The sequence below is a fragment of the Miscanthus floridulus genome, chromosome 11 (assembly GCF_019320115.1).
Source record: "Miscanthus floridulus cultivar M001 chromosome 11, ASM1932011v1, whole genome shotgun sequence".
Lineage (NCBI taxonomy): Eukaryota > Viridiplantae > Streptophyta > Magnoliopsida > Poales > Poaceae > Miscanthus > Miscanthus floridulus.
In genome coordinates, this window is record NC_089590.1 from 88,577,338 (window position 1) to 88,594,461 (window position 17,124).

At 46.1% G+C, this 17,124-nt stretch overlaps 1 protein-coding gene, 1 long non-coding RNA gene and 1 pseudogene across 3 annotated transcripts; all 3 read right to left on the reverse strand.

Annotated features, from left to right (window-relative positions):
• Positions 1-2,298: 2,298 nt before the first annotated feature.
• LOC136492394 (uncharacterized) lies at positions 2,299-3,427 on the reverse strand (annotated as a pseudogene).
• Positions 3,428-3,654: 227 nt separating this feature from the next.
• LOC136494520 (uncharacterized) lies at positions 3,655-6,818 on the reverse strand. The gene is made up of 3 exons (XR_010768623.1): positions 6,506-6,818; positions 4,354-4,484; positions 3,655-4,026 (listed from the first exon to the last, which is right to left on the reverse strand). It is a non-coding gene; the product is annotated as an uncharacterized lncRNA (long non-coding RNA).
• Positions 6,819-7,027: 209 nt separating this feature from the next.
• Positions 7,028-16,359, reverse strand: LOC136491537 (G-type lectin S-receptor-like serine/threonine-protein kinase At1g11410). 2 transcript variants are annotated; one of them, XM_066487859.1, is made up of 7 exons: positions 15,076-16,359; positions 8,815-8,913; positions 8,549-8,730; positions 8,419-8,461; positions 7,920-8,157; positions 7,663-7,813; positions 7,028-7,578 (listed from the first exon to the last, which is right to left on the reverse strand). In XM_066487859.1, exons 1-7 carry the CDS (start codon positions 16,337-16,339, stop codon positions 7,276-7,278), a joined length of 2,280 nt encoding a protein of 759 aa, XP_066343956.1. In that variant the 5' UTR covers positions 16,340-16,359; the 3' UTR covers positions 7,028-7,275. The 2 variants fall into 2 exon arrangements, with proteins under 2 accessions (XP_066343956.1, XP_066343955.1); XM_066487858.1 differs by having other exon boundaries at positions 8,251-8,461.
• Between the last annotated feature and the right edge of the window lie 765 nt (positions 16,360-17,124).

Genomic DNA, 17,124 nt, shown 5'->3' on the forward strand with positions numbered 1-17,124 from the left:
TAAGTTTAATTTCTCTACAGCCTACGGCTCTAGGTTAATCAGAGCAAAGTGGCTTCTATCCTTGCTTTCCATTCCAAGCAAAGGAGAAACTTTCTGACAGACACTGACTTTGCTTATACTTCTGTAATTTGAGTGTCGAGGCCCGTCCCAAAGAACATAAGGCTTGTCACGGCACCACTATGTGCTATGTGAACTGTGAACCGTGAACTAAACGTTTGTCAAATTCATCTCCTATGAGCTTGCAAAAATGCCTTCTTTTAGTTCTCCAGTGTGTCAAATACCTTTGATGGTTTTCTGTTGCTTATTGCTTTAACCTTTATCACAAGCAGTGTACCCCTGCCAACTAAAGGGTTCATTACTAATAGTCATGTTAAAGCATAAAGTGAACCCATTGGAATTGCTAAACATCTGTTGCTATCATGCAATGGTTTTTTTTCTGATCTTGAACTGCAAACCCATTCTGGCAATTTGTTTTTCAAGGGGAAAAGGACTCACATATAAGCTTGTAACTGATCAGAAAAAATAAATTGTTATTGAAACTTAGCTTATTTTTCTCGATAAAATTGGTCTGGAACCTTAATATTTCCAAACATCTTCATGCATTTTTTCTTTTTCTGTCTAAGTTCATGAAGTAACAAGTATGAGCTATAACTGAAAATTATTCTGTTACTACTTTTGTTGAGTGGATGTTCTATTGCTTGTTGGATGTTTCGAGCCTGTTGGATGTTCTATTGCTTGCAAGGATTGCTCATCAAGTGGATGTTCTTGTGCTGCAATCATGTATATTGCATTTTTTTTATTCCCTAATTCCCTTCATATCTCATTGCTTGATGATTTTTTAATTATGCTTGGTAATACTAGGAGATGGTTGGTGAGATTGTTCAGGTTGTCGTGGGTACCCAGGATGAGAGAAAAATAAAGATGTAATAGTATTAGTTTAGCTTATTATTATTTTTGTTTTGATTTGGATGTTTTGATTTGGAAGTTGTAGTGACATGAATCTATCTCCCATTCAGTCCATCTCAGATTTTAAGCTATAAGTTTACCTTATATTGTACTGAAGATGGTGTGTATTTCAAAACTTGGTTATCTGGGTTTTATCTTGCAACACATTGAATGATTAGTCCATAGAATATATTCGGTGGTAACACAATTTTTTTTAAAAAAAATTCTAAATTATCGAGTGTGTACTATGTTTTCCTTTTTTCAGGTGACAAGGTGTCCAGTTCTGGCAACGGCCAGAGCCAGCTAGATTTCTCCTTATACACCTCCTCGATCTACTAATATTTTGCTTATTTCGTAACCTACCTATAAACTATGCTATTCGCCTGCCACTATGCCATAGATGAAGATGCACACTTGGGACGCAGCTTCATCCGTAATCTAATTCATCCAGTTTTCAGAAGAATTTTGCCTCTGCTATTCAGCGAGCCAACAGGTCAGCCAAACAACCACGTGTTCAGAATTTCCCTACAATCTTATAGGTAATGATCTGATAGAAACCTGACTTACCTCTTACCCTGTCACAAGTCCCACTTGCGCTTGGGAAAAAGGAACTCTGCTAGGAGACCAAACTGTGTTTAATTTTTTTTCCTTTTGATTCATTTCGTTTCATTTTCTAATCCACTATTCTGTCCCGGCTGTACCGAGACTTTTTGCGCACCTCAACACATTTGGCATGAACATACCGGATGTTGTTTGCTATCTCAGTATTAACTTGCTATCGTAGGTTAATGAAATGACTCATTCTATATGAAAGAAAGATGGCGCGATGCAATTGATCAAGTGTTATCAGACATCAAGACAGGTTCCAGATTTGGGTAAATGAATCTGAGAACATATATTAACCAGAAAACTTCATACATATACTTGTATAACACATCACATTTGAACCAAGTCTGAATACATGCTGAGTTATCCACGATAAATTAATTAACGCACATCTTCGATCAAATGATTAAGCATGTTTGGTGCAGAGTGTCGGCCTTTCAGTGACCCTCCCTCCTGATAGCAATGACACTTTCGTAACCTCTTGAGCAGTTCTTTATCCAAATTGTTGTACTATGGGTTTATCTAAACACAGAAAATAGAAAAGAATATAATGCAGCATGGGTTCATCTGCTGCGTATGGACACATCTCAGAAAGGAATGTATCTGTTTTGCAAAACACTTGGCTTGATCAAATCTTTAAAATGATTCGTACACAGTAAGCCGTACTGATCAATAAGAGTGGCATCTAAAAAATGTTTCAGTCGATCAGAAGGGCTCCATCTCATCAGATTATCTAAACTTTCTTCATCAGCTGCAATTAGAATTTTAGTCATTTATCCATTTCCGTTTCCTAGGATGCCCTTACTTCACTAGATAAACCCGACCGTAGACCCAACTTCTTCTAGGCCCTGACAAAGATTTCTGCAGAACACCATGACAAACGGGAAAAACTAAGATTCCATATTCTGTAGTGGGAAAAAAATCTATAGTGAATTCACCCACTTGTGAACCCTATTAAAATCTGGAATCGAGCCCATAAATAATAAATAACTTTATTAAGCACATGTGATTCATTAGTGCATTGCAGCATTGGTTTTGAATGCGAAATGTGTCACAGTTAAGGAGCTGAACATGTACAATGCTAAGGGGTAGCAGATTTTTTTATATACAACACAATCTTGGTGCAGATCAGCAGATGTCATTGTACTCTGAAAAAGGAAATTGTGTTGTTTTGCATGCATTGCCATCCGAAAATCATAATTTGACTTTTTTTTTTTTGCCGACATTTTGATATTGCAAAGTAGCATGAAAATACAGGGGTTCTGTGTACCTCAATTTTCGTGCGGTACTCCAAAGGGCACTCACAGACATGACATTCTGCTCTATGAGGTGCTCGAACGGATTTATCAGTCTTGACAAATGCAAATACCTGACATCAACATGCTCAAGTTTCTCAGATCACCAGATGATTACGAATAAATGATAAGCAGAACGATAACTGATTAGTATCATTACATTACTACTAGAACTGAACCTAACACGCTCACCACAATTCGGGCAGGACCCTTTTAGTGCAACCAAATTGTTTGTCAATAAGCCCCGCAGCGCACCAACTGAAACAACCAACCAGAGGGTTTACCATGTGTAGAAATTAAGATATGAGATGTACAAACATGACGGCAAAAGCGAGAATTGACATATCTGCATCCTCACCGGACGCAGAAGCGATGGGATAACCAACTAGATGCCCCAATCCAACCAAAACCAAGTCGTTAACTCTTGTTATCGCATCAAGGGACTTTTCACCGTACAGGAGGTGCCTTGCTCCAAACACATCCCCGAATGCAATGCTCAGAGTGTACAGACTAGGAACAAGAAAGGCTGAGGTACTGAACAGGAGGAGGAACATCCAGATGCTTGACAATGCCATAAACATCGCTTGGTCCTCCTGCCCTCCACACGTCTTGAAGCTCAAGCTCGGGTGTCCTGTCATATTGCTTAGGAATATTGACCCTGCCAATGGGCTATGCAACGGTACAAGGCTGGTGGTGCGGAGGTTCCGAAGAAATACAATCGACACGGAAATCATGGTGGGGCAGCATGCTGGGAGATTTATCAAAAGAGTTACTATCTTATAATACTAAAGTTGCCACTCAAAAATATACTAGAGTTATCAAATATTATACACAAGCTCAGGGCAAAAAATATCAAAAGGAGTTAGTACCATGTAATACTAAAGTTGCTACTTCAAAATATACTAAAGTTGTTACATAGTATGAACAAGCTTAGAGGGGCAAAAAATATCAAAGGAGTTACTACCGCATAATACTATAGTTGTACAACTGTTGGGGCAAATTATTAAAGTAAGCAGAGCATAAGCTGCCAACTGAGGGGCAAGTTATTATACAACTAGCTCATATATGCTCCTCCTTTCCACTCGAATCTGCAAGCAGACACCCCCACTCCATCGATCCAAATCTGCTCCCCTCCGCCGATTTGCTCCTCCTCCTCACAGATTGGCCGTTCCTCTCCGCACTAAAACACATGAATGCAAAAACTGAAAAACTTAACTAAAATAACTGAAATTGCAAAACTGAAATTAAAAACTAAAATTACAAACTGAAATTGCTATGAGATTTATGTGTAATACATGCTAGAAGATTTATCAATGAAGTTACTGCCTTGTAATCCTAAAGTTGCTACTCCAAAGATATACTAAAGTTGCCACATAGTATACACAAGCTCGGGGAAAAAATATCAAGAGGAGTTACTACCACGTAGTACTATAGTTGTACACCTGCTAGGGCAAATTATTAAAGTAAACATTGCATAAGCTGCTAATAAGGGGGCAAGTTATTATACAACTAGCTCAAATCTGCTCCTCCTTTCCGCTCGAATCTGCCAGCAGCCACCCCCACTCCATCGATCCGAATCTACTGCTCCTCTCCACAGATTTGCTCCTCCTCCCCGCAGATTGGTCACTCGTCTCCGCACTAAATCACATGAATGCAAAACTGAAAAACTTAACTAAAATAACTCAAATTAAAAACTGAAATTGCAAAACTGAAATTAAAAACTAAAATTACTAAATGAAATTGCAAAATAAAATTACAAACTGACATCGCAAAACTGAAACTAAAAACTAAAATCACTAAATGAAAATGCAAACAGTTATTGTTAGCAACAGTTATTGTTTGCAACAGCTATTGCCATGTTTGCAAACGGAAAGATGACTGAAATTGAACTGAGAGGAACTAAAATAGATATAATGATATTAAAATTGAACAAAAATAAACTAAGACTGAAACAAAACTGAGAAAGCTGAGACTGAAACAATATTGGAAATTGCAAAACTGAAATTAAAAAGTGAAATTACTAAATGAAAATGCAAACTGAAATTGATAAAAAAAAGAAAAAAAAGAATGCAATACTGAAAAAAAGAATGAGATACTGAATGTTAAATACTGAAGAAAACTGAAGGCTACAGAGATAGAAAAGCAATTCAACCAACATGTTGCTCAAGCTAAAAACTTAAATTTCAGACTTCCAAGTTTCAACCACTCAAGTGAGCTGGAATCCCTGCGAGACTCCAAATACTGAAATAGAAAACAGAAACTAAAACTAAAATTGACAACATAGCTACCGGACTGTAAAAACTGAAATAGCAAAAAGAAACTAAAAATGAAAATGACAACATAGCTACTAAAAAATAAAACTGAAATTGACAAGCAAACATAAACTAAAACTAAAATTGATAACATAGCTACCAGACTCTAAAAGCTGAAATAGCGATTACTGCTTAAAGAAATAGCACAAATTAAAGCCTCACTGTGCTGCTGCCATAAGCGAAATGCACTGAAGCAAAAATACTCTGAACTATTTGAAAAATAGTGACTACAACTGGTACTCTGTTCCTATCAACACACATGCATGCAAACTGCTACAACCAATCTAGCTTAGGCAAGTGAAATCAACTGATAAATAAATAAAATTACTTGCAACCTAAAAAGATGACCAAAATTCGTGCAAATGACAAAGTTCAGAACCTAAGCTAACTGCATGTGCTTGCTGCCACCACCGAACAAAGGAGGAACATGCTGAGTGGCTCAACTACTTACCACTTAACTGCTAACTTTGATATATGTTATGCACAAAACTACGTCTTTCTCAGCAAACATACTACGATTTTCACAAATCCCAAAATAAATTAAGTTCATTAAACTGAGCACTGAAACATGTTCAAATTAGTAAATGACTTTATAATCAGTAAATAGGTATCCAGTAAGATGAAAGATGATATGCAGGGAGAAGTAGATCAAAACAACATGCCACTATGTTTTGCCAAAGACATTTTTAGTATGCTGGGAATGTCACTAAAACTGAAAACACAGCTGCAGCAACCTAACAGACTGAGGATGAATGGATGAGATATTTAAAACGTCAGTAAATAGATAGTACATGATCGCTTTTCTTTTTATATGAGGAAATCTACGTTATGAACTGAAGGTAGGCATTCATTGCAGGGGCTCTTGATTCGTGAAGATTGAGCTTTACATTTTAGATAGAGCAATGAGATGTTGAGCTGAACACAAATTATGCAATGAGATCTTGAGCTAAGGCAATGCACGAAACACAAATCCATAATTTCTACAAAATAATTTAAGCAGGTTCATTCAGCCATGGTACAACTTTCCAATAGAAATGAAATGATCGAACATTGACATAAAATAGCAGCATGGGTAGAAATCTCACTAAGATTCATAGATGAAACTAAAACTGGTACTTATGTGTGTGGTGGCAATGCACTTTCCATGAATACAACACCTACTCAGTGACAAATGCTGCAAATCAAGAGTTATAAAGGCAAAAAGCAAAACAAATAGGCTGGAACACATGGAATCCACCTTTGAAGCAGGCGTCAAACAGTATAACTTGGATAAATCATACATCAATCTTGAATCAATGTTTCCAAGAAAGAAGTTGCAGATACAGGTAGGTGTGAGTCGCCCTCTACCGTTAAAGAATGGAAGCCCGCTGCTGGTAGAACATGGCGTGGCAACAGAGGGAGGGGTCGACGATTTGAAGACGAGGAGCACACCCAGGCACCGCGACCTGCCAAAGCAAGCAAGCACGCCGGGCTCCTGCTCACCCTAGGTGTGTGCGCCGCCGCTATTAAGGGCGCGGATGTGGCACCGCTCGACGGAGAGCCACGCGGCCTCAGCCGCGCGTGCACTCCGGCGATGGGAGCCGCACCGGCGCCTACTGCTATGCCTTGCCGTGTGCCTGGCCAGAGTCGCCGCAAGCTGCGGCGCCCTCATCACGCACGGACTCGTCACTGCGCTGCCAAAATGAAACGAAAGGGGGAAGATGCTTGGTTGTAAGGAAAGGTCGCAACGTTGGATGGGGGGAGTGGGGGTTCTGCTGGGCCGGCCCGTCGCGGCCAAGAGTCGGACGCTGTAATAGCAGCGCGACCGGTTGCTTAATTGACTTTGCGAATACAGAAGGGGAGCATAGAGAAGATCATTACAATCAAACAAATAAGCAAAACAAGGTTTCAAAAAAAAACAAATAAGCAAAACTATATACAAAAATCATTTAGGGTAAAATTACCAAAATCCTCTAATGAAAAAGTTAACCATGCCATTTGCGTGGACAACCTAGCTTGCTAGTTCATTCATACAGTTGAAGCAAAGGCTTGTTGTTGCAAATAATTGAAAATCACTTATTCTGAAATCTTAAGTTTTCAGAATAATAACTTGAAGCGCAATTTGCAAAGAACACCATCTAACGGCCCTCTAGTGCCGTGAGGCTCATGTCATTCACGGACGATACCCTGTTGTTGTTAGCTCCTCCAGGTTTGGCATCTCTGCGTGCAAAATACACGGGCTGCATTGGTATTGGGAGCGGCGAGGTTTTGTTCTCCAGCATGAACACAACTGCTGACATAAGTGGTCTACAGTTTGGACTGTCTTGAACACACAAAAGTCCTATATGGATGCATCGTGAAATTTCATCGAGAGGACAATTCTCTTTAACAGATGAGTCCACCAAATCTTCTATCTTGCCATCCTTCCATAGGTTCCAAGCCTGAACAGAGATGAAATCTTTTATTAGCTAATATATTTTGGTGGACCATAAGGTACTGGATTGGGCGCATCCCTCAATACTTACCTGGACTATAAGGTTAGGAAAGTCCATCAGAAGATGTGGTGAGCTGATCTTTATTCCACTCACAATCTCCAACAGCAGAACACCGAAGCTGTAGGTGTCTGACTTGACCGAAAATGCACCTTCCATTGCATATTCAGGTGACATATAGCCACTGTACAGAGATTCACTAGTTATTTAGGATAGGGCGATCTGAAGTCCTAAATAAGTGCTAGCATATAAATTCCATCTGAAGAATTGACAGCGTGCGAGTTACTTACTACGTCCCAACAACCCGGTTTGTATTTGCTTGATGTTGGTCGCCACTGAATATTCTAGCCATGCCAAAATCTGATATCTTAGGGATCATCTCAGTGTCCAACAAAATGTTGCTTGCTTTGAGATCTCTATGGATTATAGTTAACCTGGAGTCCTGATGGAGATACATAATTCCTCGTGCTATCCCCTTGATTATCTTGAACCTTGTCGGCCATGGAAGCATTGATTTTCTTGCAGTGTCTAGTAAGAACAATGCATCAGGCATATCAGAAGGCATATGTGCATACTAATTGGGTTTGATCAACAGTACCAAAATTTTAAATCTACATGTACCAAAGACGAAGTAATCCAAGCTTTTATTGGGCATGTATTCATAGACCAATAGCTTCTCATCTTCGTGAATACAACAACCAAGAAGCCTAACTAGATTCTTGTGCTGCAATTTTGCAATCAAGACTACTTCATTTCTAAATTCCTCGGTGCCTTGCCCAGAACTCTTACTTAGTCTCTTGATGGCTACTTCATTGATACCTTCCAACATTCCCTACATGATTTCGTTGGCCAAAATTATACAGTTTAACTAGTGGTGTGGAGTAATTGTTCAAGGTAGAAAACCGTTTTGCTATAATACCTTGTAAACTTTGCCAAAACCTCCCTTTCCAAGCATATTGGTGTCTGAGAAATTGTCTGTTGCCACAACAATGTCTTCGAAGTCAATAAATGGAAACTCTATATTCTTGTCCCCAGCTTGGTCTGTAGACCTCAAATATTGTAACATGTGTCTCTTCTGGACTTTCTTCTTTTGCCGTGTTCCTGCCAGGAGAAATAACAATGGGTTCACCCTCGTCAACACTTACACAACAACTTTCATCTTGCAATAAATGACTCCTTTTTTACCTCTATGTTTGTACGTCAAGACAAGCATTGTGAATGTGATTAGCAGCACCAATGCTGTAATTGGGAGCAAAATCTTCACCAAATTTCTCTTCTTTTGAACTGCAAATAGGAGCATATATATGCGTTAGAATTTATGGCATTGAGTATAAATAACTTACGTTTAAAAAAAGTATATATAACTTCCAATTAGTTTACTTTGCTTGCATACAATACTGTGACACATCTATGATTATGTTGTTAGCCCACAGGATCACCGGCTCAGGTGAGTCGACCACTCACCAGTGTTGCCGAGCACCCACTAGCCGTGCCGACCACAATAGACGTTGTCTGACCACACACTATGACTAGAGCTAGAAGAAGAAGGAAGAATAGAACGTACACACATAGCAGAGACACCAGCCCTGGCCAGAGCCCTGTATACGAGATGGCAAATCTAAACTCTCTTTGTGTAGTTGCAATGGCAAACTATATATACAACTCTACCCATCTAGTCCTAGTACAGCTGCCCTACTGTAACAGTGACTAGATAAGACAACAGGACTGACTTCTGCGCCTGTCTCTACATGTGGCTATAGTCCGGCAGGTGAGCCATTTGGCGCCTACCTCTGTAGCGGCTACAGTACCATAGTAGGGGGCCTTTTCAGCGCCACCTTCCCCTACCATGGATTCATACAAGGAAATAGTAGATTATTTAATAATCTTCCCATAATCCTACTGCTAACCCTTGTACCCCCTCCATGCCGATCATCTCCTTCAGCTCCGTGGGTCGAAGACGTCTGAGCGACTTGGTGAGGATGTCCGCGAGTTACTGACCAGTTTTGATGAACTCGATGACGATCTGCCCTCCATCGACACAGTCCTTGAGGAAGTGGAAATTCACGTCGATGTGTTTGCTCCGGTCGTGCAGAACCAGATTCTTCGCAAGGGCGATGTCAGGCTGGTTGTCCACCATCGGTGCTGGTGGATGAGCTTCCACACCGATCAGCTCGCCCAGCAGCCGACGTAGCCACACAACTTGGCATGCCACTGTGGCCGCCGCTACATACTCTGCCTCGCACGTAGATAGCACCACCACCTTCTATTTTAGCGATAGCCATGAAATTGGAGCCGACCCGAGGAAGACGAGCACGCCAGAGGTGCTCCGTCGTCCGTCGATGTCCCCTGCCATGTCTGCATCGCTGAACACAGTGAGCTACAGCCTACTCCCACCGGTCTTGGAAAAGATGATCCCCTGATCCACCGTCCCCATGATATAGCGCAGTAGCCGCTTCACTGTAGCCAATGATGCTCTCTGGGATCCTCCATAAAGCGTCTAACGTAGCCCACGACGAACACAATGTCCGGCCTCGTGTGGACTAGGTAGCGCAGACCGCCGCCGATGCTCCGGTAGAGTGTTGCATCCATCTTCGCCACGGTGCTGGCCTTCATCAGCTTCAGCCGCTCCTCCATCGGAGTCACGCATGGCTTGCACTCAGCCATGCCGCTCCGCTCCAACAGCTTCGAGGCATGTGTGCTCTGACCGAGCGTGTGTGCCTCCCTCCCCTGTGTCTCCTCAATGCTGAGGTAGTAGGTGAGCGCTCCGAGATTGCTCAATCAAAAATGAGCCACCATCTCACGTTTGAAGCTGTGGATGTCCTTCATGTGCGCGCTGGTGATGATCAAGTCGTCCACATACACGCCGACAACGAGCTCCTCCTTCCCCCATCGCCGCGTGTAGAGCACATGCTCGGTTACGCACCTCATGAACCCAAGCTCACCCAGCATGGCGTCAAGCTTGGCATTCCATGCTCGAGGGGCTTGCCGTAGCCCGTAGAGCGCCTTGCTCAGTCAGAGCACCCTGTGCTCCTCTCCCTTGATGGCGAAACCTAGAGGTTGCCTGACGAAGACCATTTCCGCCAGCTCGCCATTGAGGAAGGCCGATTTAACGTTCAAGTGATGGATGCACCAGTCCTTTGCTGCTGCCAAATCTAGTAGCAAACGAACAGACTCCATGCTCGCTATCGGCGCAAAGACTTCCTCGAAGTCGATGCCCTCGCACTGAACAAAGCCTCAGGCCACGAGGCGCGCCTTGTGCTTGACAATGGCGCCGTGCTCGTCCCGCTTGACTTTGTACACCCACTTCAGGCTGATCGGACGGTATCCTGGAGGTGGATCGACAAGCTGCCAAGTCTCGTTGTCCTTGATCGCCTTCATCTCCTCTAGCATTGCCCGTCGCTAGTTTCCATCGCGCTCGGCTAGCGCAAACGTGGGTGGTTCCTCAGCACTGACAAATAGCAGCTCTGGGTCATTGAGCAGCCTACCCGCTAGGCCTGAGGGACCTATGCCACCAATGAGGTTGTCCAGTCTGCGGAACCGCACCTCCTCACCTTCGTGGAAGGCATCCACGAACTCAGTGATGTCACTTAGAGGTGAGGCGAACTCGATCAGTGTCGATGGAGTTCCTTGTTCCACCAAAGTGCTTGGCACCCTGGATGCAGTGCTCGGCCCTACTTCTGGATAGCTCATCACAACTCTTGCAGTGCTCGGCACCACTATAGGAGTGCTCAGCCTCAGTCTTGGAGTGGTCGGCACCACTGCAAGACGTCTTGGCTCCGCTACGGGAGTGCTCGGCACCCGTCCTGGAGTGGTCGCGCCACTGCAGAACCTCCCGGCACCACTTCTGGCGTGCTCGGCATCCCTCTAGGAGTGCTCGACACTCCTCCTGGAGTGCTCGGCATCCCTCCCAAAGTGCTCGGCTCTATCGCTGGAGTGCTCGGCACCCCTCTCGAAGTGCTCGGCACCTCTTCCCCAGCGTCTCCACCACTGTGGATGACCAAGTGCTCGACAACAAAGGTGCTGGTGAAGCCGCCAACTTCCCCCGTGCTCGGACTGTTGTAGTCCCAAGCCGCCTTCTCGTCGAACATGACGTCATGCGAGACAAGCACCTTGTCTCTACGTGGGTCGTAGAGCCGGTACGCCTTGGTACCCTCCACGTGGCCTAGGAACACCATCGGTGTGCTCCAGTCCTTCAGCTTGGTAAGGATCGGCTTTGTCTTCCTGACGTGGCCGATGCAGCCAGATGTCTGGAGGAAGGACACGCTAGGCTTCTACCCATACCAAGCCTCGAATGGTGTCTTGCCCTTCAGGGCCTTGGTGGGCAAGCGGTTGAGGATGAACATCGCTGTGGTCACCACCTCACCCCAGAACCTTCCGGCATGCCTTTGGCCTTCATCATGGATCGAGCCATGCCGACCACCGTCTGGTTCCGTCGCTCCACCATGCCATTCTGTTGTCGCACCACACCCTGATCCGTGTAGTACACAGCGAACTCCACCGAAGTGAATTCGCCACCACAATCAGTCCTTAGCGTGTGGAGCTTCTTGCCACTCTTGGCCTCTATGCGCATCTTGAACTTCTTAATCACCGCTGCCGCTTCGTCCTTGCTCATTAGGAGTTGCAGCCACATGTAGTGACTGTAATCATCCATGAGTAGGAGGAAGTACCGTCGACCACCGTTTGTGGCTGGCATGATCGGCCCGCAGAGATCGCCGTGGACGAGCTCGAGAGCGTTCGACGCACTATACTTGGCCACCTTTGGGAATGGTAGCCTCTGCTTCCTGGCTAGGTAGCTATCATATAGCTCACCTCCATGCTCAATGTAGGGTAGCCCTCGGACCATCTTCTCCAGCTGACCAAGCGCGTCGAAGCTGAGATGTTCGAACCGGGCATGCCATAGCCACGATTCCTCGGTGTGCCATGCCACCAGGCACACCGACTGCTCTACCTTCAGGTCAAGCAGGTACAACCAGTTCTGGGACCTCTTCACCTTGGCAAGAAGTCTCTGCTTCTGGTCCCTGATCCTAAGGACTCCATCCTTGATCAGTACCTCGCTATCGCGCTCATCTAGCTAACCAATGCTGATGATGTTGGAACACAGCTATGGGATGTAATATACATCCATCAGCGCACGGTGCTCCCCGTTCTAGCACCTGAAGATGATGGTGTCGTGCCCTTGGATTGCCACCCTTGAGCCGTCACCAAACTTCACCATACCGGTAACATCGTCGTCGAGCTCGGAGAAGGCTTCCTTGGAGCCTGTCATGCGGTTGCTGGTACCGGAGTCCAGATACCACCGCTGCTCCTGGTCGGCGCCCACATGTCCAAGGTGGACTTGGGCGCATGGTTCGTCGGGGTCGACAGCCTTCAGGACCTTCACAGGCCCTTTCATCGCTGTCACCTTTCCCTTCTCCTCGACCTCGACGTCGTGCAGTGCACAGAACGTTGCCATCAGGATAGTGGCCTCATCCTCATCGTCAGCTTGCGCTAGATGAGCGCCAGCCTTCTTCTCCTGCTTGCGATTTGGGCACTCCCATGCCCAATGGCCCATCTTTCCGCAGCGTCAGCAGGCGTTGGGGTCAACGTGCTTCTTCTTCCATGAAGAAGCCTTTCCGCGGTGCTTGCCATCGCCACTGCGGCTGGAGGAGGCTACTCCGGAGTTCCTCTGAGCAGTCCACTCCTCTTCTATCAGCAACAGCTTGCTGCTGTCCTTCGTTGCTGTCGCCTGCTCTAGGCGCTCATCCACCGCCCGCAGACGACCTATCACATCCTCAATCATGAGGGTGGACAAGTCCAGCATTGTCTCTATGGAGAGAGCGATCTGGATGTACTTTGCCAGCATGGAGTGGAGGTACTTGGAGACCACCTCCTCTTCATCGATGGTGATGCCGTGGCTCTTTAGCGTGCTGATGAGTGTCTGCAGGCAGAGGGAGAAGTCCTCCACCGATTTATCATCCTTGAACTTGAGGTTGGCGTACTCCTGCTTCAGAAGCTGGGCTGTCGCCTTCTTTGCGCGGTCGGAACCGACGTGCATCGCCACAATAGCCTCCCACGCCTTCTTAGCAGAGCTCTTCGCCCCCAAGGGCTCACTGTACTCTGCCGGTACAGCAGCGAGGATAGCCTCCAACGCTGACATGTCATCTTCCTCATTGCCGGTGCCCTTGTCAACAGTATTCCAGAGCCGTCGGGCTCTGAGCTTGACCTTCATGGTCACCGACCACTCCCCATAGTTAGTGCGAGTCAGCATCGGCCAACTGGTGCCGCTGACCTCCCGCACCGTGCGAACAACGACCTCCTGTCGTGGCTGGGCAGCCACAACAGTGCCACTGCTCACCCATCTCCGAACCGTTCATCATCGCCAGCGGTTAGTCCGGCGATAGCGCTTGTACGGCTCCAATACCACTTGTTAGCCCACAGGATCACCGGCTCAGGTGAGTCGACCACTCACCAGTCTTGCCGAGCACCCACTAGTCGTGCCGACCACAACAGACATTGTCCGACCACACACTATGACTAGAGCTAGAAGAAGGGAGAACAGAACGTACACACACGGTAGAGACACTAGTGCTGGCCGGAGCCCTGTATACGAGATGGCAAATCTGAACTCTCTTTGTTGAGTTACAGTGGCAAACTATATATACAACTCTATACATCTAGTCATAGTACAGCTGTCCTGCTGTAACAGTGACTAGATAACACAGCAGGACTGACTTCTGCGTCTCTCCCTACATGTGGCTACAGTCCGACAGGTGAGCCATTCGGCGCCTGCCTCTGCAGTGGCTACAGTACCGCAGTAGGAGGCATTTTCGGTGCCGCCTTCCCCTGCCATGCGTTCATACAAGGAAACAGTAGATTATCTAACATATGTGAACACTCCCACTAATCTATCAATAACCTGAGCCTGAACTATTATGTCATGTAAATCTTACAACTTCATTTGGAGATTGGAGTAATAGGGCATCGTTGTATCAATGGTTCATTCGGATGGGTCAGGATTAAACATATTGCTTTCGAAGGGGGGAGGGGGATAACTATAATTTAGATGTCGATCCATTGGAATTGATTCAAATACCTGCCTACCCAAACAAGCAGTCAGTAATGTTGCTGTGAAATTCAAGGACTTGAAACTGGCCCCTCCTCCCTCCTTCTCACACTAGTGAGCATTGATGGGGAATGGGCCTAATGCCTTCTTTGGCTGCAGACCGATCCACATATGATCCACGTAACCATGTGGATTGGTGTGCAGCCAAATAAGCACTTATGGGAATATGATATTGTGAAAAGCTGAGGCTGCAATATATATGCTCATGTCTATTTACAGATGCAAATTGCTCAAGTTTGAATTTTGCATCTGTGAAAAATGGCATCAATAATCCTTAAAAAAATGGCATCAATATTGCAAATGGATTTCATCAATTTTAGAGTGGGCGGCAGTGCATTGCATACCATGGGATACGGCGGCAAGCCGGATGTACAGGTCCTCACCAAAGCTGGGAACTTTTCCCGTATCGACGAGATCCCCAGTCCATACCAGGCACCTCGACGTGTAAGCCCAAGCCCCGGCAGTGCTCATGTTGAAATAAGCATACGCCGTGCAGGAGCAGTTTGTGCTGCACTCGGTCACGCACTGGTCGAAGCTTGTGTTGTCGACATGCATGAAGCCTTGGGGAGCCTTCATCCCAGACAAAGTCACAAAGCGATCCTCCATTCCGCACACCAACGCCTCGTTTCTCCTGCATCCTCTGGAGACGTCATGGCCGTCGATGGGCTCGAACCCATCGAGGCATCGACAACTCGGCACAGACTCTGTATTGTCGCAGTAGCCGAAAGGGCCGCACGCCGCGTAGAGGTCACAGCCAGAGCTTGGGCGCTCATAACCGGCTGTCCACGACGATGTGTCGTTGTTCCAGGTCAGGAGCCTTATCTTGCCTGTGTAATCAAGCGAAAGACGCGTAAATGCCGGTGAGTCGCCTGAGACTGTGTACATGAAGTAGAGCCCATCTTCGTTTACCCTCGACACGGACACGATGACAGTGGTAGTAGCATAGCTAACACTACCACCGAACGCCGAGACGTCGCTGAAGAAATTGATGCGGTAGTAGAGTCTGGTCCCATGCCAAACAAAGATCTGGAGCTTTGAGCTGGGATCCATGCTAACGGAGAAGTCCCCAGTGGACGGGTCAGCAGGGCCCTTCGAAGCAAACAGGCGCGTCACCACATGTCCCTGGTAGCTGAACAAAACCCTCATCGTTGGAAGGATTGTGTCGGTTGGGTGGTCGAAGCTTTGCCACATGGCGGTGCCGTTCGCCGATCGGAGGACAAAGTTTCCAGAGCTGAGTAGCACCGCGATAACTCCGGCGCCTCCGGTGGCCGTCGTCCACAGAGGACGGCCTGTAGTAGAGTCCGACAGCGCGAGCTCTTGGTTGTCGGTGATGGCGAGCTTGGCCGCTGACGGAGTGGTGTTGGTGATAGGGCTGTCACGGTTGGCGACCCACACTAGGGTACGATCAGGGATGTTGTGGTACCAGATTCCGATGTACAGGCTCTCGTTGGAGTTGGTCGGGGAGAAGAAGCCAAGCGCAAAGACCCCCTCCTTGGAGATGAGCATGTCTCCAGGGAAGAGTGGCTTTGCTTGTGTGAACTGGTCATCCGATTCGCAGGGTGAACTCAAGAGTAGGAGGATGAAAACTTGAAGGTGGACCTTCTCCATTATTAGGCCCTTCTTCTCCATGTTTCTCTTGTCTCTGTGGCTGTAGAAGAAACTGAAAGCTATGGATAAAACAGTTGTATTGTGGGCCCATAAACGAAAGTTGCACCGTGAGAGTCCGTGAGAAGATAAGGCCGTAAGGGGAAAAAAAGATAATTATAGTATGCATAGAGGATGACATGTGGGCCCATAAACGAAAGTTACTTTTGATGTTGACGATTGCGGCCCCGTTCACCTGCCCTTGAAATCAGCCTGAATTCACTGTTTATGGCTGGAAAACACTGTTTATTCTCTCACAGATTCCATCAAATTCCTCCTAGCGAACTGGCCCTGCAAGCACAAGTGCTCTCGTCCCATACCTTGGATATCTCTTCGACCGAACTGAGAACTAAGATAATCTATCTCCTCAATCAGACATAAAATTAGCGGTAATGCTAGTCTCCATCCTATAGATACCACGCCTCACTCTGCCTGCTGCTGCGGCCTTCTTCCACCACGCGCCTCACCCTGTGCCACACACTCGCTTGCTTCTTGCTCCCGCCTGTCACGCGCCCCACCTGCACCTCACTCTTTGCTTTGGCCGTGCGCTGCACCGTCCACTCATGGCCGGTACGCTGGTGGTGGTGCTCGAGCGCCGCCGCTCGCTGCCGGATCCCACCCCGACGACCGAAATCGATCGGTCCCGGCCTTTTCCACCTCTTTGTTACAAATGTATGTTTCAAGTGTTTCAGATGTTTCAGAGGTATGCTGCAACTATTACATGTAGATGTTGCACATGTTGCATATTG